General features: G+C 42.7%; 1 protein-coding gene and 1 long non-coding RNA gene across 11 annotated transcripts in view; both read left to right on the top strand.

Annotated features, from left to right (window-relative positions):
* The window catches only part of LOC106585511 (TOG array regulator of axonemal microtubules protein 2), a 29,739-nt gene extending 7,235 nt beyond the window's left edge, over positions 1-22,504 (top strand). For 2 of the 9 annotated variants that reach the window (XM_045712195.1, XM_045712192.1), the window contains exons 7-8: positions 3,868-4,026; positions 4,776-5,718. In XM_045712195.1, the coding sequence (XP_045568151.1) occupies positions 3,868-4,026; positions 4,776-4,926 (310 nt within the window). In that variant the 3' untranslated portion in view covers positions 4,927-5,718. Of the gene's footprint in view, positions 1-3,867; positions 4,027-4,775; positions 5,719-6,687; positions 6,729-14,386; positions 14,470-21,170; positions 21,433-21,561 lie in introns of those variants that run through there. The other 7 variants (XR_006763454.1, XR_006763453.1, XR_006763455.1 and 4 more) reach the window with 7 other exon arrangements.
* LOC106586259 (uncharacterized) lies at positions 12,636-14,344 on the top strand. Of its 2 annotated transcripts, none has more exons than XR_006763458.1 (5): positions 12,636-12,665; positions 13,061-13,322; positions 13,669-13,800; positions 13,999-14,104; positions 14,256-14,344. It is a non-coding gene; the product is annotated as an uncharacterized lncRNA (long non-coding RNA). The 2 variants fall into 2 exon arrangements; XR_006763457.1 differs by having other exon boundaries at positions 13,633-13,800.
* Positions 22,505-23,705: the final 1,201 nt, after the last annotated feature.

The raw sequence follows: 23,705 nt of genomic DNA, 5'->3' as shown, positions 1-23,705 counted from the left end.
AAGGCACTGTAGACTGAGCCTAATGAGGCATTTTTAATTTAATTTGTATTTAATTCTAAGTAAGTCAATCAGCATGTATGTGCAATTTATAGACTATAACGATTTAATACAACAAAATGTTGCGTAAATGCTGAGCTTACACGGAACCCAAACTGGCTGCGCGTGTGCGCCATAGTGTTGACAGTACCAAAATAAAACAACTAATTTACAAAAAACACTGCAGCACAAACAAGTTACAACGTGAAATCGCCTCTATCCCATTCAGACCTTAGAGGACCAAACTACATCTCCCATAATGCAACGCCCGCACCAGCTCAGCTAACCGTCTGCATCACAGAAAGGCATGCTAGCTAGCAACAGCAGCACTTTTAGCACTCTGTAAACTATATTAATAACAACAATAAAACTCTGAAAGTTACATGTTTCTAAAGTCTCACATTCCCTTATAACAATATCTACAGCAAGACACACCTTTCTCAGTGTTTTCTCGGTCTGAGGAGAACGGCAGCTACGGATAGTACCAAGGTGTTAGTAGGTGAAGCAAGCACCCAGATGAAATAAAATATATTTAATGAAACAAAACCCGAAGATGTTAACATCATTCAGCTACTGTAACTGCCCACCTAACATCAACAGGCAGCACCAGTAGCGCAACAATTAAAAATGGACACCAAAAGTAAAGTTCCTGGCGATCAAAGTGATCTGACTCCCCCTTCTGTCTGAACTTGGAAGGGCTTTGGCCCTGAACCTGGTTGTTCTGTTCTGCGTTGTGTACTATTCTAATAATTTGAAGTTTGATGGAATAACCATTTTAATTCTACTACAAATACATTTCATATTAGGCTACATGTCTGACTCCTGACCTATTTAGAGTGTTTATATGCTGTTTAATACGACATGTAGCCTATTTGAAATTATGAGTGCTTCTTACAGTCACCTTTTCCTGTTGTTTACTTAAATACTTCATTCAAATCATATGGTTTGGTTTCAATATTTCAAAACCAAATGGTAGGTTATACGCCACAGCTTTCAGCCAATCAGCATTCAGGGCTCGAACCACCGGGTTTATAATTTCAATTATCTCGCCAACCCTCTCGTTACCACTCTGGGTAGCAGAGTTTCAGTTGTGTTTACATCTGTAGGTCTGATATCTGATTGGAAGTTCACTTTTATAGTAGCATATTGGTTAACAACTCACATTGTTTTATTTTAACAACTCAGAGGCTTTTAAGAGTCTTAGATTCATTGTCTCTCTCTTTTTCTTTGTTCCTGACCTGCGCTAGTGAGATACGCTCTCTCTCTCTCCACCCCAGCGACTCTTGGGGCATGGCCTTTCAGGCTATGACTTCTCTCCCTCTCTGATCATGCATAAGGTATTGCATTGTAATGTTTGTTAATGCCTTGTATATGATTTCATAATGTTAAATACCTTTCCACTCTCAGTCCAATTCTTGCTAGTCAATGTCAACTCATTGCCTAATGCTTGCTTGCATATTTTAAGTATCTTTATAGCGTAAAAGATAAACATTTTAATGTATAAATAGTTATATATCAAATACTACCACACTACAAAGTCAATCAATTTAATATACACCATCACAAATATTCACATGTTTTCATTTAGGCAGGTCTTAAGAAACATTATGATATTAAACCTCTACGGGATCAGTGTCCCCCCCGCGGGACGGTTGAGCTAATGTAGGCAAATGTGATTAGCATGAGGTTGTAAGTAACAAAAACATTTCCCAGGACAGATATGGGCAGAAAGCTTAAATTCTTGTTAATTTAACTGCACTGTCCAATTTACAGTAGGTATTACAGTGAAAGAATATCAATCTATTTGTTTGAGAAGAGTGCACAATGTATTGATAAACCAATTAGGCACATTTGGGCAGTCTTGATACAACATTTTGAACAGATATACAATGGTTCATTGGATCAGTCTAAGACTTTGCACTGACACTGCTGCCATCTAGTGACCAAAATCGAAATTGCGCCTGGGCTGGAATATAAATACATTTATAAATATGTATATTTATTTATAGGCAATGAGTTTACATTGACTAGCAAGAAGGGCTAGGGGGCAGTATTGACACGGCTGGATAAAAAACGTACCCGATTTAATCTGGTTACTACTCCTGCCCAGTAACTAGAATATGCATATAATTATTGGCTTTGGATAGAAAACACTCCAAAGTTTCTAAAACTGTTTGAATGGTCTCTGTGAGTATAACAGAACTCAAATTTGCAGGTCAAAACCTGAGAAGATTCTGTACAGGAAGTACCCTGTCTGACCATTTCTTGGCCTTCTTTGCCATCTCTATCCATTACAAAGGATCTCTGCTGTTACGTGACACTTCCTACGGCTCACATGGTCTCTCAGAAGGCGGCAAAAAGCTGAATCGTGGCTTTGCAGGCTCTGGCTGAAAAAAAGTAGCGCGTTTGGGTAGTGGCTGGTTACAGTACTGTGAGACTCAGGCTCGTGCCCGCGTCGACCGAAAGCTTTGTTTTCTTTCCTCTGTTTACCTAAACGGAGATTCCCGGTCGGAATATTATCGCTTTTTACGAGAAAAATGGCATAAAAATGGATTTTAAACAGCGGTTGACATGCTTCGAAGTACGGTAATGGAATATTTAGAATTTTTTGTCACGAATTGCGCCATGCTCGTAACCCTGATTTACCATTTCGGATAGTGTCTGGAACGCACGAACAAAATGCCGCTGTTTGGATATAACGATGGATTATTTTGGACCAAACCAACATTTGTTATTGAAGTAGCAGTCCTGGGAATGCATTCTGACGAAGACAACAAAGGTAATCAAACTTTTGTAATAGTAAATCTGACTTTGGTCAGGGCTAAACTTGGTCGGTGTCTAAATGGCTAGCCGTGATGGCTGGGCTATCTACTGAGAATATTGCAAAATGTGCTTTCACCGAAAAGCTATTTTAAAATCGGACACCTCGATTGCACAAAGGAGTTCTGTATCTATAATTCTTAAAATAATTGTTATGTTTTTTGTGAACGTTTATCGTGAGTAATTTAGTAAATTGTTAGTAAATTCCCCGGAAGTTTGCGGGGGGTATGCTAGTTCTGAACGTCACATGCTAATGTAAAAAGCTGGTTTTTGATATAAATATGAACTTGATTGAACAAAACATGCATGTATTGTATAACATAATGTCCTAGGTGTGTCATCTGATGAAGATCATCAAAGGTTAGTGCTGCATTTAGCTGTCTTCTGGGTTTATGTGACATTATATGCTAGCTTGAAAAATGGGTGTCTGATTATTTCTGGCTGGGTACTCTGCTGACATAATCTAATGTTTTGCTTTCGTTGTAAAGCCTTTTTGAAATCGGACAGTGTGGTTAGATTAACGAGAGTCTTGTCTTTAAAATGCTGTAAAATAGTCATATGTTTGAGAAATTGAAGTAATAGCATTTCTAAGGTATTTGAAAATCGCGCCACGGGATTCAACTGGCTGTTGCGTAGGTGGGACGAATTCGTCCCGCCTAGCCCAGAGAGGTTAACATTATGAAATCATATACAAGGCACTATGATCAAATACCTTATTAATTATCTGATAAATCATGAACAAATCATTTAAAATAGCGTTTATAAATGTGTAAATAACTATTTATAGATTTGTCATTGACATTTACAAATGTAGGAATAATGATTAATAAATGGTAATTGAACTCTTCACAAACAGTTTATAAATGGTATATTAAGGGACTTTAATATAAAGTCTTACTGAACATTTTGATCCATCGATGAGACTTCATCAATACAATCCATTATCATTCGTCTCCTAACTCATGTATCTCTATGACATGTAACTGATGTGCTCTGTTTTTCCTTCCTCAGCCACCGTAACGCTGCGGTGAGGAGCTGCACTGCTCAGCACCTGGAGAGACTGGCTGAGGTCATGGGGATGGTTCGTCTCCTGTCGGGGAAGAAAGACCTCACTGACCGTTTCTTGATTGCAGTCAGTAAACTGGCTGTGGACCCTGCACAGGAAGTCAGGTGGGATGTTCCTCCTGTAAAGTAGCTTGCTTAAACATAATGGCCGGCCTTAATTTAGGCCGTGATTCAATCCATGGCTCGCTATAGCACTAGATCGCCGACAATGCAGCTTGTAAAGGTAATTTACTCTTGAGTCGACATCTGCAGCGTTTACCACGAATACAAATTGAAATTGCCTTTAAAAGCCACATTGTCGGCTGTCTACAGCATCTATGCTAAAGGGTGTCATGGATTGAATTGCGGATTTTAGGTATTCCAAAACAACCACAGGTTCTCTTGGAGGGGAATAGTAATTGAAAACAAATAGGAAAAATTATAAACGCAAATAAGTGCTACGTGGCATAGGAATATCCAAGTCCAGGCACTCATGTGGGTTTGAAAGTTAAAAAGCCAAAAGCTTAGCCGAAGCCAAAGGATGTTCTTCTCCCATCGCCAACTAGCGACCTCCTGTGGTGACCAATGCACGCTGACACGGTCGCCAGGTGTATGGTGTTTTCTCCGACACATTGGTGCAGCTGGCTTCCAGGTTAAGCGGGCTTTGTGTCAAGAAGTAGTACGGCTTGGTTGGGTTGTGTTTCGCAGGACGCACGGCACTCGACCCTCTTGCAAATTCGACCTAATGTATGTCTTATTTTGATGGGATATTTTTTCTCAGGTTGCCATCGTTTGAGTACTGTTTTTAATCACAGACAGGAGAAATTATTTGATATGTTGCACGTTTAAGATGATATTAATATCTTTGTCCACAGGCATCATGGTCGCAATATCTTGAGAAACGTGGCCACCAATGGCGACTTTGCTAAAATGTGGGACAAATTCGCTCCGAGGAAAGAGCGAGAATCCTTGAGGGAGGTCATCTCAAAGGTTAACCTCAAAGAAAGGTACATTCTCTCTGGATGATTAGAAGAAGTATGACAAATGAGCTGATATGATTACAGAACTCCAATCCCACTGGGCACAGACATCAGTTCAATGTCTAGTTTTGATTTAAATTTGGGAAATCAACCAATGTGAAATTAACCAAAAATGTTGGTTAAAAGTTGGGTGAAAAAAATCCAATTGTGTTTTCCACATTGATTCACCGTCATCACATAGATTTTTTTGTTGTTGTTGAAATGAGGTGGAAACAACGTTTATTCAACCAGTTTTGGCCCAATGGGATGAATTTAATATACTGTAAGATTATATCTTTCTGTCTTTTCTCTTTTTCAACAGGAATATCTGAATAATCCCCAACTTGACTATATGTTTGTATCTAAATATTTGCACATTTCCCAACTTGACTATTATCCCCTCCAGTCCCCAAACTCTAATATTTTCGCTCATTCTAAGAAATTTGACACTATCATCCAAACCCCCATGTAAATGCATCTTTAAGCTGCATCGACTCCCTGTCCAAGTCCTGAATTCACTATAAGGCAATATGAACCACATTCAAAGCACTAAATGACCTTTCCTCGAAGCTCCTATCTGATCTACCAGCTCAATAGTGGTCTACTGAAACCATACTCACCATCTCAGGGGGTGCTCAGATCATCAACCACTGACCTCCACACCATCCTCAAAACCAGCAGTCCTCTTTTGGAGGCAGATTGGTCAGTGCTCCTGTATGGCACCAACATTGTGGATTTTCATCCAATGCTTCTGGACTATGAGAACATTCTTTGGACAATAAAATTAGGTAAAATGGAAGCTGGCTACAGTCTCAGTTTTATCCTCCAAGACAGTGTGAGGATGTGTAACAACAATACCTGTAGTTTAATTTCATGATCAGGGCCAGATTACCGAATGGGCACGCAGGGCACCTGCCCTGTGGGCCCCGACCTCCAGGGAATATCATCATAACATCCAAAACTAAAAGTATAGTGGATGTATATTACAGTACGTGGACGTTTTACAATTCGTGAGCTCGTTTCATAATTTGTAGCCATGTTTAATATAAATTTGTGCTCATTTTGTAGAAATTCGTGAGCATTTAAAAACATTTAGTGGGGATGTTTTATATCAATTTGCTTACTGGTGCTCTTCCATGCCGTCTCGAGGAGGGGTGCGTCACTTGAGTGGGTTGAGTCACTGACGTGATCCTCCTGTCTGGGTTGGTGCCCCCCTTGGGTTGTGCCGTGGGGAGATCTTTGTGGGCTATACTCGGCCCTGTCTCAGGATGGTAAGTTGGTGGTTGAAGTAATCCCTCTAGTGGTGTGGGGGCTGTGCTTTGGCAAAGTGGGTAGGGTTATATCCTGCCTGTTTGGCCCTGTCCGGGGGTATCGTCGGATGGGGCCACAGTGTCTCCCGACCTCTCCTGTCTCAGCCTCCAGTATTTATGCTGCAGTAGTTTATGTGTCGGGGAGCTAGGGTCAGTCTGTTATATCTGGAGTATTTCTCCTGTCTTATCCGGTGTCCTGTGTGAATTTAAGTATGCTCTCTCTAATTGTTTCTTTCTTTCTCTCTCTCTCTCTTTCTTTCTCTTTCTTTCTCTCTCTCTCTCTCTCTTTCTCTCTCTCGTTCTCTCTTTCGCTCTCTCTCTTTCTCTCTTTCTCTCTTTCTCTCTTTCTCTCTCTCTCTCTCTCTCTCTCTCTCTCTCTCTCTTTCTCTCTCTCTCTTTCTCTCTCTCTTTCTCTCTCTCTCTCTCTCTTTCTCTCTCTCTTTCTCTCTCTCTCGGAGGACCTGAGCCCTAGGACCATGCCTCAGGACTACCTTGCCTGATGACTCCTTGCTGTCCCCAGTCCACCTGGCTGTGCTGCTGCTCCAGTTTCAACTGTTCTGCCTGCGGCTATGGAACCCTGATCTGTTCACCGGACGTGCTACCTGTCCCAGACCTGCTGTTTTCAAATCTCCAGAGACAGCAGGAGCGGTAGAGATACTCTGAATGATCGGCTATGAAAAGCCAACTGACATTTACTCCTGAGGTTCTGACCTGTTGCACCCTCGACAACCACTGTGATTATTATTATTTGACCCTGCTGGTCATCTTTGAACATCTTGGCCATGTTCTGTTATAATCTCCACCCGGCACAGCCAGAAGAGGACTGGCCACCCCTCATAGCCTGGTTCCTCTCTAGGTTTCTTCCTAGGTTCTGGCCTTTCTAGGGAGTTGTTCCTAGCCACCGTGCTTCTACACCTGCATTGTTTGCTGTTTGGGGTTTTAGGCTGGGTTTCTGTACAGCGCTTTGAGATATCAGCTGATGTAAGAAGGGCTTTATAAATAAATTTGATTTGAAATTTGATTTGATATATGCTCCTAAAAACAAATGAGGAGATGGAAGATACAGGACTTGAAGCGCATCCAGTGTCACAAATAGAACCAAGTTCTATTTTAGCACCTGGCTAAGCAGATGCTTGGGCACGTGCAATGATTGAATAACATGTATGTGTTCATTTATTTTGCAACTGGTCTGGTCAGCATGTTAGAGATAGACAGGACTCCAGTCATACTGCAAAACACCACTAGATGCCAGACATACCATTTGCATAGATGGGAATAACCAAGAATTCATGTGAAATCCATTCATGAGAATATTTAAAGAAAGGGAAAGGGGGATAGCTAGTTAGAGCACAAGTGGAAAAGGGTAGTCACTAGTGGGGACAAAAATAATGTATGCTTCTTTCCGCCACACATTACAACAGTGGTTGTTGTATTTTCTGTTTTGTTTGATTATCACAGGATTTGGGCTTTGTTGCCCTTGTTTACAGTGACCTAAATAATGCTCAAGTAAAAGATGGTGCCTCACAACCACAACCACGACCACCCAGAGTTTATACCATTGGTTTCTACATCCAGCTTCTAATGGTGCATTTACATACAGGATTTACCCCAGTATTTTACCCATGGATCCCTGCTCTCATTTGGGGCCAAGGCAATGCTCTGTGTTCTTTTCAGCTGTTTTTTACATAACAATGGCTATCTGTGAACTTTAACACCTTCTCACAAAGCAACAGACTTGAATGATGCAGAGATTGTTGATGTCGTCACCATAAGTCTTTAGAGCTGACATCAACATAAAACCCTGGTCGAAACCCTGGAGTGTGGGTAAGTCTATATGGAAAAGTACCACTAGAGGGAGCCACATCCCAACATGTGATCCTGGATCCACAAATCTATCAGCAAATGTCAACATTTCTGCAAGGTCTCAGTCTCACATCAGAGTTAGACGTTCATCCATGTTTCTCAAACGTCAAATTTCAAAGTTGTTCCAAACGTTAAATCTCAAAGTGTTTAAGGTTAAATGTAGGGATTAACTCCGGATTTTAAGGTTAGGGTTAAGTTTAGGCATTAACTCAGAAATCTTAAGGTTAAGCATTAACTCCAAATGGTTAAGGTTTGGGATAGGCTTATAACAAAACTATCAAAATTGACACTCTATCGCTGGATTCAACCATGAAACCTTTGGAGTCAGAGGCAGATGCTTATCCACATCCACAATGTCCTAGAAAAACCAAAACTTACTTAAAGGTAACAGCGCTCACTGTTGCCCCTGGTGGCCGGTTTCCACGTCATATCCTGACATCCTCAGCCATGGATGGATGTCGAATACTGGCTTGTATCACGGGTGATCTGCCTGCAAAACTCTGATTCCATTCCAGTCTGGCTCAGCTCAGCAAATGTAACAATTGGACATTTGAAAACGGAGAAAATCCAATTCAATGATATTGTTGTTTCCTGAACTGAGTGAACTCATGAACTGCATTTGACTACATTTTCAGAGTTAATTGAGTTGAAATGGAATGAAGGCCAACCCTGCTAACCATGGTCCTTCCCTGTAAAGCCTAGACCTTTCCCATCAAAACCCCAAGCCCCCATCCTTGTCTACAGTGCCTTCAGAAAGTATTCATACACCTTGACTTATTCCACATTTCGTTGTGTTACAGTCTGAATTCAAAATTGATTAAATATGTTTTTCTCTCACCCAGCTACACACAGTACACCATAATGAAAAAGTGAAAACATATATTAAGAAATGTTTGCAAATGTATTGAACATTTAATACTGAAATATCTAATTTACATAAGTATTCACACCCTTGAGTCAATACTTTGTACAAGCACCTTTGGCAGCGATTACAGCTGTGAGTCTTTCTGGGTAAAGTCTCTAAGAGCTTTCCACACCTGGATTGTGCAACATTTGCCCATTATTCGTTTCAATATTCTTCAAGCTCTATACCAGGCAGTGTCAGAGGAAGGCCTTAAAAATTGTCAAAGGCTCCAGCCACCTAAGTCATAGACTGTTCTCTCTGCTACTGCACAGCAAGCGGTCCCGGAATGCCAAAAGGCTCCTTAACAGCTTCTACCCCTAAGCCATAGCACTGCTGAACAGTTAATCAAATGGTTACCCGGACTATTTGCATTGACCCCCTTATTTTATTCATATTTGTTCTTATTTTCTGCACTGACTCTCTTCCATAGGCTCGATATACACTCACTGGACTCTAACCATACACTTACACATACTACACTGACACTCCAAAACACACACACAAAATGGTTTAAGGGCAACAAAGTCAAGGTGTTGGAATGGCCATCACAAAGCCCTGACCTCAATCCTATAGGGCAGAACTGAAAAAGCGTGAGCGAGCAACGAGGCCTACAAACCTGACTCCAGTTACACCAGCTCTGTCAGGAGGAATGGGCCAAAATTCACCAAACTAATTGTGGGAAACTTGTGGAAGGCTACCCGAAACGTTTGACCCAAATTAAACAATTTAAAGGCAATGCTACCAAATACTAATTGAGTGTATGTACACTTCTGACCCACTGGGAATGTGAAGAAAGAAATACAAGCTGAAATAAATCAATCTCTCTTCTATTATTCTGACATTTCACATTCTTAACATAAAGTGGTGATCCTAACTAACCTAAGATGGGATTTTTACTAGGATTAAATTTCAGGAATTGTGAAAAACTGAGTTTAAATGTATTTGGCTAAGGTGTATGTAAACTTCCGACTTCAACTGTATACGGTATATATATATATATATATATATATAAACTCAGCAAAAAAAAGAAACGTCTTCTTATTGTCATCTGCGTTTATTTACAGCAAACTTAACATGTGTAAATATTTGTATGAACATAAGATTCAACAACTGAGACATAAACTGAACCAGTTCCACAGAAATGTGACTAACAGAAATGGAATAATGGAAATGGAATAATGTGTCCCTGAACAAAGGGGGGGTCAAGATCAAAAGTAACAGTCAGTATCTGGTGTGGCCACCAACTGCATTAAGTACTGCAGTGCATCTCCTCGTCATGGACTGCACCAGATTTGCCAGTTCTTGCTGTGAGATGTTACCCCACTCTTCCACAAAGGCACCTGCAAGTTCCTGGACATTTCTGGGGGGAATGGCCCTAGCTCTCACCCTCCGATCCAACAGGTCCCAGACGTGCTCAATGGGATTGAGATCCGGGCTCTTTGCTAACCATGGCAGAACACTGATATTCCTGTCTTGTAGGAAATAATGCACAGAACGAGCAGTATGGCTGGTGGCATTGTCATGCTGGAGGGTCATGTCAGGATGAGCCTGCAGGAAGTGTACCACATGAGGGAGGAGGATGTCTTCCCTGTAATACACAGCGTTGAGACTGCCTGCAATGACAACAAGCTCATTCATATGATGCTGTGACACACCGCCCCAGACCACGACGGACCGTCCACCTCCAAATTGATCCCGCTCCAGAGTACAGGCCTCGGTGTAACGCTCATTCCTTTGACGATAAACGTGAATCTGACCATCACCCCTGGTGAGACAAAATCACGACTCGTCAATGAAGAGCACTTTTTGGCAGTCCTGTCTGGTCCAGCGACGGTGGGTTTGTGCCCATAGGCGACGCTGTTGCCGGTGATGTCTGGTGAGGACCTGCCTTACAACAGGCCTTCAAGCCCTCAGTCCAGCCTCTCACAGCCTATTGCGGCCAGTCTGAGCACTGATAGAGGGATTGTGCGTTCCTGGTGTAACTCGGGCAGTTGTTGTTGCCATCCTGTACCTGTCCCGCAGGTGTGATGTTTGCATGTACCGATCCTGTGCAGGTGTTGTTACACGTGGTCTGCCACTGCGAGTATGATCAGCTGTCCGTCCTGTCTCCCTGTTGCGCTGTCTTAGGCGTCTCACAGTACGGACATTGCAATTTATTGCCCTGGCCACATCTGCAGTCCTCATGCCTCCTTGCAGCATGCCTAAGGCACGTTCACGCAGATGAGCAGGGACCCTGGGCATCTTTCTTTTGGTGTTTTTCAGAGTCAGTAGAAAGGCCTGTTTGGTGTCCTAAGTTTTCATAACTGTGACCTTAATTGCCTACCGTCTGTAAGCTGTTAGTGTCTTAATGACTGTTCCACAGGTGCATGTTCAATAATTGTTTATGGTTCATTGAACAAGCATGGGAAACAGTGTTTAAACCCTTTACAATGAAGATCTGTGAAGTTACATGGATTTTTACGAATTATCTGTGGAAGACAGTGTCCTAAAAAAAGGGACGTTTATTTTTTGCTGAGTTTATATATATATATATATTTACAAATTCATCACACATTTATGATTTTATATGGGAATCAAAAAGCTTTCATGAATGTTCACCATGTGCTGATGTGCTCAGTGCTGTCAACAGACCCCATTATGACATCACAATGTAACGGAATCCTTGCCATGATATCATTGCTGGTTCCATCTGACAAGCAACATTTACATTTACATTTACATTTTCATGATAGTTCTCTCACAGAGATAGGTCAAGTTCTTATTTTGAGAGTGTTAACATTTATTATCAATGGCTTATCGAGGAAGAAAATCAAGTGAGTTTGACAAACTCCAGAAGGAGAACTCTCAGATGAAGAGCGTCATCGAAAACTTGAGGAAGCAAAACATGGCTTTAATCCAACAGGATGACCAGGACAGGTTTTCAAGTTTTGTAAGGCTCATCAGTATTTCAAACGTTTTTCAAAAATATCACTGTGTTTATTTTGTGGTTTCATAGACATACAGTAGGCCTACATCCATAACATCTTTAGCTTAAAAGCTTTATATGACACACTGTAGAAACTATTTTGACTACTTCACTTCTGCTATTCATTTCATACTATACCATTGTGATCCAGGGCTATCAGGAGAGCTACCCAATCCCAGAGGGCCATCGGGGCTTCATCAGTGATGCCAGACTTCTGCAGATGCAGAGAGCTGAGAGAGAGGCCATGGAAGGAAAGCAAAGAAAGATAAGTGCTATCCATGAGAATTATGTCCGGACTGCTCTCATCGGGGTTGGCAGCACCTTCGCGCACCACTTCGTCCCCTCTATTCAGTGCATTCCGCGGCCGAAAGCTCCACCGAGGCCTTTGCCACGAAGGCTTGAACACATAGCTCTGGCCCCACTGAAGAACGTGGTGGGGGTGGACGGAGCCCAAGTTCGACCCGGATCTCACTCTCTGGAGTCCATCCAGGTAAATAAGTCATTCAGCAGCAGTAGCGTGCGTCCTGTTCCCGTCCCTCCCACTGGAGCTCCCTCCAAGAGGGGCAAGAAGAAGAAGGGCAGGCGGGGGAGTCAAAGCCCTGAAAGTCCAGTTGGACCAGGGCTGTGCTGACAACAACGGACCCATTGACCTGATGGAGGAGGTGAGGGACATTGAGGCTCACCTGAAGGAGGAGGCCTGGAAGGTAGGATGGACTTTCAATTTATTGTAAATGTGAAAATTTGTGAAAACACAAGTGTAGACCATACTGTGAAACCAACAGTGCAGTTCAAGAAGAGTTAGGAAAATATTTAACAAATAAACTAATGTAAACAATAATAATAATAATAATAAAAGTAACACAATGACATAACAATAACGAGGCTATATACAGGGGGTATCGGTACCGAGTCAGTGTGCGGGGGTACAGGTTAGTTGAGGGGGTACAGTGTGCGGGGGTACAGGTTAGAAAGGATACTCTCTTTGACGGCATGATAGAATAGATCCTAGAATTAAGGATCTCTGTGTATTAGTTTATGTATATACTAGTTCTATATGCATTTCTATGATGGGAGCATTCTTTTCTTGTCTACGCCAAAGGTGGTACATGAGGTGAAGGCCATGGGCAGGAGAAGTTTTGGCTCGGCCATGTCCATGGGGGAAATAGCCACCAGCTCTCTGGGAAGCCTGAGCTCAGTGGATATGAACACCCCTGCGGAGCTCCGTGACTACTTGGATGTTGGGACCCCGGTAAAGTCGCGTGACAGCCCACCCAGGCCTGCTCCCCCCCCTACCAAGCCCAGGAGCAAACTGCCTCGGCCTACAAGGTTCCTTAGCCTGCAAAAGGCTGACACCGGCTCAGGTCAGTCCCTCTCATGTACTCACACTAATTTAAATTAGACAGGGAGATGAAGCTAGGTAGACTGATAGTAGGAAGGGAAGGGACACAAATGGCTTTAGCCCAGGGCTAAGACATTTTTCCACACTTGCTTTGCCTGTTGCACAGTGAGATAACCTTTGCTCAAGGCGAATTAGACCCTGCTTCTGAGCAGGGTGAGCACCAAAAAATGTGTGCTAAATTTAAAATGAAATCATAATGAACTAAGATGTTCTAGTGTTAAAAGCTACAAACAGATATGGAAATGAGTAAATGCATAAATACATACATACAGTTCACAGAGAGATAGATGTCTGCTGTCAACCCATAGACAAGAAGGCAGCCGTGAGCCAAAGGGCCAAATAAAGAAAAGTCAGGACCAGGCCAGATTGCAGCCCCTGTCCAACCCAGAGCAGGCCCTGACTAAGACCTTCAAGCTGCTCCACTCTGCCTCTGATGACTGGTGAGCATTCACTGTAGACAAGACCAATGGAGCTAGGCTAAAGGAAGCACAGTGTAGTGTCCTTGGAAATGTAGATTTGAGCTACAGAGCGTAGAAACTTCTGAAATTAAGAGACCAGAGTCCTAATTGATGAACATCTTTATAATGTTTTTGGAAAATGTTGTGGAAATTGCTTACGTTTCTTTCACTGACTTGCAGGGAGAAGAAGATCGAGGGCTTGACCTCTCTCCGTGTGATGGCTCAGAACCACATGGACATACTGATGCCTAAACTCCATGATATCTGCCTTGCCATTATAAATGAGGTAGCTCTATTCATTCACTGCCCTATTCATTCATCTGCACAAATCTGCTACATTTGGAGAACAATCCAAATTATTGTGTCATGTTTCTGATGTTCGTGGGTTGTACTGCTCAACATTAATAGCTGGTCCTGTGCGTGTTATTATGATTCAGGTGAAGAACCTGCGCTCTGCAGTGTCCTGTGCTGCCATGGCCACACTGGGTGACATGTACGTTCACCTCCAGAGGGCCATGGACAGTGATGGAGGCGGACCGTGCTGCTGCACACACACTTCATCCGGCAGGCCGCCAACTTTGCCCTGGGTCACATGGTGCAGAGCTGCACCCCTACCCGTGTCATGAATGCCCTGCTGGTCGGTGGGCTGAGGTAAAGAGGGAGAGGGGTCAATTAACACTCACTAAGGGGTAGATCCGGACTTCCACAAATGTTCACTTTGTCTCACATTGAAAGGTTGACTCGAATGGAGGTTAGGATTCACTCCAAACGGACCTGATGTGACAATGCAATAGATAATTGATATGTAGTGAACTTTCTGGTGCAAAATGGTCACTGCTCGCTTAAGTATACCACACATTAGATTAGATTCAACTTTATTGTCATTGAACAAGTACAAGTACAACGAAATGCAGTTAGTATCTGACCAGAAGTGCAAATAAAAGAGTGCAGAAAATGTAGTAAAAAGTAAAATAACTAAGTACGTTATTAAGTGGGATGTATAAATGTGCAATGAAGGCAAATGGCAAGTCTAAATGTGCAATGAAGGCAAATTGAAAGTGCAAGGAGGCATGCAACTGAAATGCAGGGAGAGCAGCAATGAGGTTACCGAGGTAGACATGTACATGTACAACTGAATTATGTCCTTAATCAGATTTTGCAAAGCAATGTCAGAGTCCAGTAGTACTGTGAAATGGACAAAGAGAGTAGTGCAACAAGGTCCCTGAGAGGCAGTACCTTTTGTTTGTGGCATGGATGTGAAGGGTCCCTGATGCGCTGGAGGTCTCCGATGGCAGAGAGCTGGGCACCAGTGATGTGGTGGGTGGTTTTCACCACCCGTTGCAGGGCCTTCCGGTCAGCCACGGAGCACCCGCCAAACCACACTGTGGCGCAGTTAGTCAGATTGCTCTCGACCGTGCAGTGGTAAAAGTTCTCCAGGATCTTGGGAGACAGGCAGGCCTTCTTCAGCCTCCTCAAAAAGTACAGGCGCTGCTGCGCCTTCTTGACTAGGGTTGAGGTGTTGCGGGTCCAGCAGAGGTCATCGGAGATGTAGACACCCAGGAATTTGAAGCTGGGCACACGCTCCACTTCAGTGCCATCAATGAGAACTGGGGCGTGGCTGCGGCTTTTAGACTTCCTGTTAATCCACTATGAGCTCCTTGGTTTTCTTTGCATTGAGGGCCAGGTTGTTGTCAGCGCACCATGCAGCCAGGTGCTTGACCTCCTCCCTGTAGGCTGACTCGTCATTGTCACTGATCAGACCTACCACCGTGGTTTCGTCTGCGAACTTGACGATGGTGTTGATACCGTGTACAGAAACTCAGTCGTAGGTGAAGAGGGAGTACAGGAAGAGGCTCGGCACACCAGTGTTCAGGTTCAGGGTTGAGGTGGTGAAGTCGTCTAACCTGACAGACTGGGGTCTGTTGGTCAAGAAGTCCAAAGTCCAGTTACAGAGAGAGGGGCTGATCCCTAGGTCATGGAGTTTGGTGACCAGCCTAGAGGGAATGACCGTATTGAATGCTGAGCTAAAGTCTATGAACAGCATTCTCACATAGGTGTTGGTTTTGTCATGGAAGAGTGTAAAGCTGTGAAGATGGCGTCCTCTGCAGACCTGTTCGGTCGGTAGGCAAACTGGTGGGGATCCAGTGTTGGAGGGAGGCAGGACTTAAGGTAGGCCAAAACCAGTCTTTCGAAGCACTTCATGATCGTGGGGGTGAGTGCAACAGGTCGGAGGTCATTCGGGCTTGATGCGGTCGACTGCTGCGGCACTGGCACAATGGTTGCGGTCTTGAAGCACGTAGGGACAACCGCCTGGGCCAGTGACAGATTGAAAATTTGTATTAGGGCCGGGACAATACCAGTATTGCAATATATTTTCAATGGCAAAAATGAAAACGCATAGCAGATCTCACTCTTTGGTCCTTTAAAAACCTGCTGTATGTAAAATATTGTCTGATACAGCTTGGAAAATAAATAAATATTACTCAGGATGACAACATAATGATATTTGTTTCCAACATTACGTCTGTTTTCCTAAAGAACTTTTATCCACTTCGTGTTTTGGATACTGGTATCGTCCGGGACCTAATTTGCAGTGGATGTGTATCATCTCTACACGAGAACATTTGTTAACACTTTATATGAAAGTGATGCTCCAGAGCAGGGCCGGCTCTAGCCTCTTTAGCCTCTTGGGGAGATTTGGTTGGGAGGCCCCCCACCAAGCGGGTTCCCAACAATTATGGCTTGACTGCGGAGAGAAACATGTGCATATTAAAGTTAATTTCCTGTAATTCGACACTACAGTAAATGGTGACCCCGATGTGATATATCTTACAGATACTTTGGACTAAATTTGAGTTTATTCTATTCTATTATTCTATTGGGGCAGCAGGTAGCCTAGTGGTTAGCGGTTTGGACTTGTAACTGAAAGATTGCAAGATCGAATCCCCGAGCTGACAAGGTAAAAATCTGTTGTTCTGCCCCTGAACAAGGTAGTTAACCCACTGTTCCTAGGCCATCATTTAAAATAAGAATTTGTTCTTAACTGACTAGTTAAAAAAAGGTAAAATTAACATATATAACGAACATGTGGCCTATGTGATGGCGAATATGCAAGCAATCTACATTTTTGAATTATGGTAATCGACTCGTATTAATGATTTGATCAAAAAGGCAAGAATGTTCTCACATTTGATTCGAATAGGGATGAAATTCTTTAGTACTGGCAATATACACTGAGTATACCAAACATAGGGGGTGCGGGGGGTCTGGTGAACATGTCAGGGTTCTATGGCCGCAGACAGAACAGCAGAAACGGGGTCAGCAGCACGACCAGATGGACTAGGGACGGGGACATTCAGGAGTCGTCAGGCCAGATGGTCCTGAGGCATGGTCCTAGGGCTCAGGTCCTCCGAGAGGGGAGAGAGAGAGAGAAAGATGAGAGAATTAGAGGGAGCATATATAACATCACACAGGACACCAGAAAAGACAGGAGAATTACACCGGATATAACAGAATGACCCTAGCCCCCCGTTCAAAGGCACTTAAATATTGTCTTGCCCATTCACCCTCTGAATGGCACACATACACAATCCATGTCCATATTGTCTCAAAACTTAAAAATCCTTATTAAACCTGTCACCTCCCCTTCATTTATACTGATTGAAGTGGATTTATGAACATTTGAACATCTAGGCCATGTGCTGTTATAATCTCCACCCGGCACAGCCAGAAGAGGACTGGCCACCCCTCATAGCCTGGTTCCTCTCTAGGTTTCTTCCTAGGTTTTGGCCTTTCTAGGGAGTTTTTCCTAGCCACCATGCTTCTACACCTGCATTGCTTGCTGTTTGGGGTTTTAGGCTGGGTTTCTGTACAGCACTTTGAGATATCAGCTGATGTAAGAAGGGCTATATAAATACATTTGATTGGATTTAACAAGTGACATCAATAATTGGGTTCACCTGGTCAGTCTGTCATGGAAAGAGAAGGTGTTCTTAATGTTTTGTATACTCAGTCTATTGACAAGCATAAGAAAAAATACATTCTAAAGCTTGCTGCGCTTTTACTCGGGGAAAAACTAATAGCAACACAGCAAACTACTGATGAACTTCCCAGAGGAAATCAGAGTGCAACATAGAGCAATTGGAAGCAGAACTTCAAGCATTTGAAAAAGAGCATGATCAGACTAGGTCATTTCTACATGATGCGCAGCGAGATTTGTTAGAACAGAGCACAAATAGGCTCCAAAGCGATAAGTCTGACTGAGATACAGATAGCTGCACAGTCAGTCCCACTTAGGGTGTGGCCATGCCAGAGTATGTGAGCAGAGTGAGGAGTGGAGCTTGCCCTATTTGACTGGATCGTGGAGCAAGTTTCCCAGAGGCTGGGGCTTCGGCTTTCTCGCCCCCTTCAATTTCGCTCCAGTAGTGCTCCAGTAGCACTCATTTTACAAGCTCAAGGCATGCCCGGCCCAGCATGCATTTGTAGTCTACTTGTGTGCTGCTATAGCACCTTGCTTTAGCTACTGTCATCTAATATTCTAAATATCTTCATAAAGAAGCTGATAAAACACACAGGTGAAAAATCAAGGTGACTTACAAAGATGAGGACCAAGAGCAAGAGAGGGAGTGCGGTTATGTAGTGTCCACAACTAAAGAATGAAAAGACAGGTATCCCGAAAGCATGTACTTACTACGCGTACATGCTAACAGAAAGGAACGAGGTGGGTAGCTAGCTAAGTGTGTCATTTTAGCACATTATTTATGAACAAAAAATAATCTCTAAAAAATGTTCCTTCTATTATCTATACATTAGGCCATCATTGAGGGCATGTTAACTCTATTACGTCTTTCAAGGAGCGTTCTGTTTTCATAGAGATATTTCAACCAAAATCCTTTAGGCCTACCTACAGAACAAAATAAAAATAACTATGCATCCCTGCCCAGCCTGGCATTAGTGGCCCAAACGGTGTTTAGCATCCCAAGTGGCTCTGCAAGAGCTGAGAGCGTATTCTCTGCGGCTGGCCTGCTCTCCAGGCACAATCACATGAGCCTGAAGCTACAGACTCTGGCCAAACTCATGTTTCTAAAAATAAATTCAAAGGCACTGTAGACTGAGCCTAATGAGGCATTTTTCATTTAATTTGTATTTAATTCTAAGTAAGTCAATCAGCATGTATGTGCAATTTTATAGACTATAACGATTTAATACAACAAAATGTTGTGTAAATGCTGAGCTTACACGGAACCCAAACTGGCTGCGCGTGTGCGCCATAGTGTTGACAGTACCAAAATAAAACAACTAATTTACAAAAAACACTGCAGCACAAACAAGTTACAACGTGAAATCGCCTCTATCCCATTCAGACCTTAGAGGACCAAACTACATCTCCCATAATGCAACGCCCGCACCAGCTCAGCTAACCGTCTGCATCACAGAAAGGCATGCTAGCTAGCTAGCAACAGCAGCACTTTTAGCACTCTGTAAACTATATTAATAACAACAATAAAACTCTGAACGTTACATGTTTCTAAAGTCTCACATTCCCTTATAACAATATCTACAGCATTAACCTTGGGATGTTTTATTTATTTCTCGTTATGGACTTCTGCAAAGGAGTAATCTGCAAGACACACCTTTCTCAGTGTTTTCTCGGACTGAGGAGAACGGCAGCTACGGATAGTACCAGGGTGTTAGTAGGTGAAGCAAGCACCCAGATGAAATAAAATATATTTAATGAAACAAAACCCGAAGATGTTAACATCATTCAGCTACTGTAACTGCCCACCTAACATCAACAGGCAGCACCAGTAGCGCAACAATTAAAAATGGACACCAAAAGTAAAGTTCCTGGCGATCAAAGTGATCTGACTCCCCCTTCTGTCTGAACTTGGAAACCGTTCGCGGGCTTTGGCCCTGAACCTGGTTGTTCTGTTCTGCGTTGTGTACTATTCTAATAATTTGAAGTTTGATGGAATAACCATTTTAATTCTACTACAAATACATTTCATATTAGGCTACATGTCTGACTCCTGACCTATTTAGTGTTTATATGCTGTTTAATACGACATGTAGCCTATTTGAAATTATGAGTGCTTCTTACAGTCACCTTTTCCTGTTGTTTACTTAAATACTTCATTCAAATCATATGGTTTGGTTTCAATATTTCAAAACCAAATGGTAGGTTATACGCCACAGCTTTCAGCCAATCAGCATTCAGGGCTCGAACCACCGGGTTTATAATTTCAATTATCTCGCCAACCCCCTCGTTACCACTCTGGGTAGCAGAGTTTCAGTTGTGTTTACATCTGTAGGTCTGATATCTGATTGGAAGTTCACTTTTATAGTAGCATATTGGTTAACAACTCACATTGTTTTATTTTAACAACTCAGAGGCTTTTAAGAGTCTTAGATTCATTGTCTCTCTCTTTTTCTTTGTTCCTGACCTGCGCTAGTGAGATACGCTCTCTCTCTCTCTACCCCAGCGACTCTTGGGGCATGGCCTTTCAGGCTATGACTTCTCTCCCTCTCTGATCATGCATAAGGTATTGCATTGTAATGTTTGTTAATGCCTTGTATATGATTTCATAATGTTAAATACCTTTCCACTCTCAGTCCAATTCTTGCTAGTCAATGTCAACTCATTGCCTAATGCTTGCTTGCATATTTTAAGTATCTTTATAGCGTAAAAGATAAACATTTTAATGTATAAATAGTTATATATCAAATACTACCACACTACAAAGTCAATCAATTTAATATACACCATCACAAATATTCACATGTTTTCATTTAGGCAGGTCTTAAGAAACATTATGATATTAAACCTCTACGGGATCAGTGTCCCCCCCGCGGGACGGTTGAGCTAATGTAGGCAAATGTGATTAGCATGAGGTTGTAAGTAACAAAAACATTTCCCAGGACAGATATGGGCAGAAAGCTTAAATTCTTGTTAATTTAACTGCACTGTCCAATCGTTTGTTCGTCTGCCACACTCCGCCTAGCCCAGAGAGGTTAACATTATGAAATCATATACAAGGCACTATGATCAAATACCTTATTAATTATCTGATAAATCATGAACAAATCATTTAAAATAGCGTTTATAAATGTGTAAATAACTATTTATAGATTTCTCATTGACATTTACAAATGTAGGAATAATGATTAATAAATGGTAATTGAACTCTTCACAAACAGTTTATAAATGGTATATTAAGGGACTTTAATATAAAGTCTTACTGAACATTTTGATCCATCGATGAGACTTCATCAATACAATCCATTATCATTCGTCTCCTAACTCATGTATCTCTATGACATGTAACTGATGTGCTCTGTTTTTCCTTCCTCAGCCACCGTAACGCTGCGGTGAGGAGCTGCACTGCTCAGCACCTGGAGAGACTGGCTGAGGTCATGGGGATGGCTCGTCTCCTGTCGGGGAAGAAAGACCTCACTGACCGTTTCTTGATTGCCAGGTGTATGGTGTTTTCTCCGACACATTGGTGCAGCTGGCTTCCAGGTTAAGCGGGCTTTGTGTCAAGAAGTAGTACGGCTTGGCTGGGTTGTGTTTCGCAGGACGCACGGCTCTCGACCCTCTTGCAAATTCGACCTAATGTATGTCTTATTTTGATGGGATATTTTTTTCTCAGGTTGCCATCGTTTGAGTACTGTTTTTAATCACAGACAGGAGAAATTATTTGATATGTTGCACGTTTAAGATGATAGTAATATCTTTGTCCACAGGCATCATGGTCGCAATATCTTGAGAAACGTGGCCCCCAATGGCGACTTTGCTAAAATGTGGGACAAATTCGCTCCGAGGAAAGAGCGAGAATCCTTGAGGGAGGTCATCTCAAAGGTTAACCTCAAAGAAAGGTACATTCTCTCTGGATGATTAGAAGAAGTATGACAAATGAGCTGATATGATTACAGAACTCCAATCCCACTGGGCACAGACATCAGTTCAATGTCTAGTTTTGATTTAAATTTGGGAAATCAACCAATGTGAAATTAACCAAAAATGTTGGTTAAAAGTTGGGTGAAAAAAATCCAATTGTGTTTTCCACATTGATTCACCGTCATCACATAGATTTTTTTGTTGTTGTTGAAATGAGGTGGAAACAACGTTTATTCAACCAGTTTTGGCCCAATGGGATGAATTTAATATACTGTAAGATTATATCTTTCTGTCTTTTCTCTTTTTCAACAGGAATATCTGAATAATCCCCAACTTGACTATATGTTTGTATCTAAATATTTGCACATTTCCCAACTTGACTATTATCGCCTCCAGTCCCCAAACTCTAATATTTTCGCTCATTCTAAGAAATTTGACACTATCATCCAAACCCCCATGTAAATGCATCTTTAAGCTGCATCGACTCCCTGTCCAAGTCCTGAATTCACTATAAGGCAATATGAACCACATTCAAAGCACTAAATGACCTTTCCTCGAAGCTCCTATCTGATCTACCAGCTCAATAGTGGTCTACTGAAACCATACTCACCATCTCAGGGGGTGCTCAGATCATCAACCACTGACCTCCACACCATCCTCAAAACCAGCAGTCCTCTTTTGGAGGCAGATTGGTCAGTGCTCCTGTATGGCACCAACATTGTGGATTTTCATCCAATGCTTCTGGACTATGAGAACATTCTTTGGACAATAAAATTAGGTAAAATGGAAGCTGGCTACAGTCTCAGTTTTATCCTCCAAGACAGTGTGAGGATGTGTAACAACAATACCTGTAGTTTAATTTCATGATCAGGGCCAGATTACCGAATGGGCACGCAGGGCACCTGCCCTGTGGGCCCCGACCTCCAGGGAATATCATCATAACATCCAAAACTAAAAGTATAGTGGATGTATATTACAGTACGTGGACGTTTTACAATTCGTGAGCTCGTTTCATAATTTGTAGCCATGTTTAAAATAAATTTGTGCTCATTTTGTAGAAATTCGTGAGCATTTAAAAACATTTAGTGGGGATGTTTTATATCAATTTGCTTACTGGTGCTCTTCCATGCCGTCTCGAGGAGGGGTGCGTCACTTGAGTGGGTTGAGTCACTGACGTGATCCTCCTGTCTGGGTTGGTGCCCCCCCTTGGGTTGTGCCGTGGCGGAGATCTTTGTGGGCTATACTCGGCCCTGTCTCAGGATGGTAAGTTGGTGGTTGAAGTAATCCCTCTAGTGGTGTGGGGGCTGTGCTTTGGCAAAGTGGGTAGGGTTATATCCTGCCTGTTTGGCCCTGTCCGGGGGTATCGTCGGATGGGGCCACAGTGTCTCCCGACCTCTCCTGTCTCAGCCTCCAGTATTTATGCTGCAGTAGTTTATGTGTCGGGGAGCTAGGGTCAGTCTGTTATATCTGGAGTATTTCTCCTGTCTTATCCGGTGTCCTGTGTGAATTTAAGTATGCTCTCTCTAATTCTTTCTTTCTCTCTCTCTCTCTTTCTTTCTCTTTCTTTCTCTCTCTCTCTCTCTCTCTTTCTCTCTCTCTTTCTCTCTTTCGCTCTCTCTCTTTCTCCCTCTTTCTCTCTTTCTCTCTTTCTCTCTCTCTCTCTCTCTCTCTCTCTCTCTCTCTCTCTCTCTCTCTCTCTCTCTTTCTCTCTCTCTTTCTCTTTCTCTCTCTCTTTCTCTTTCTCTCTCTCTCTCTGTCTCTCTTTCTCTCTCTTTCTCTCTCTCTCGGAGGACCTGAGCCCTAGGACCATGCCTCAGGACTACCTTGCCTGATGACTCCTTGCTGTCCCCAGTCCACCTGGCTGTGCTGCTGCTCCAGTTTCAACTGTTCTGCCTGCGGCTATGGAACCCTGATCTGTTCACCGGACGTGCTACCTGTCCCAGACCTGCTGTTTTCAAATCTCCAGAGACAGCAGGAGCGGTAGAGATAC

Source organism: Salmo salar, unplaced genomic scaffold (assembly GCF_905237065.1).
Source record: "Salmo salar unplaced genomic scaffold, Ssal_v3.1, whole genome shotgun sequence".
Taxonomy (NCBI): domain Eukaryota; kingdom Metazoa; phylum Chordata; class Actinopteri; order Salmoniformes; family Salmonidae; genus Salmo; species Salmo salar.
This window is presented reverse-complemented; position numbering and strand designations above follow the sequence as displayed.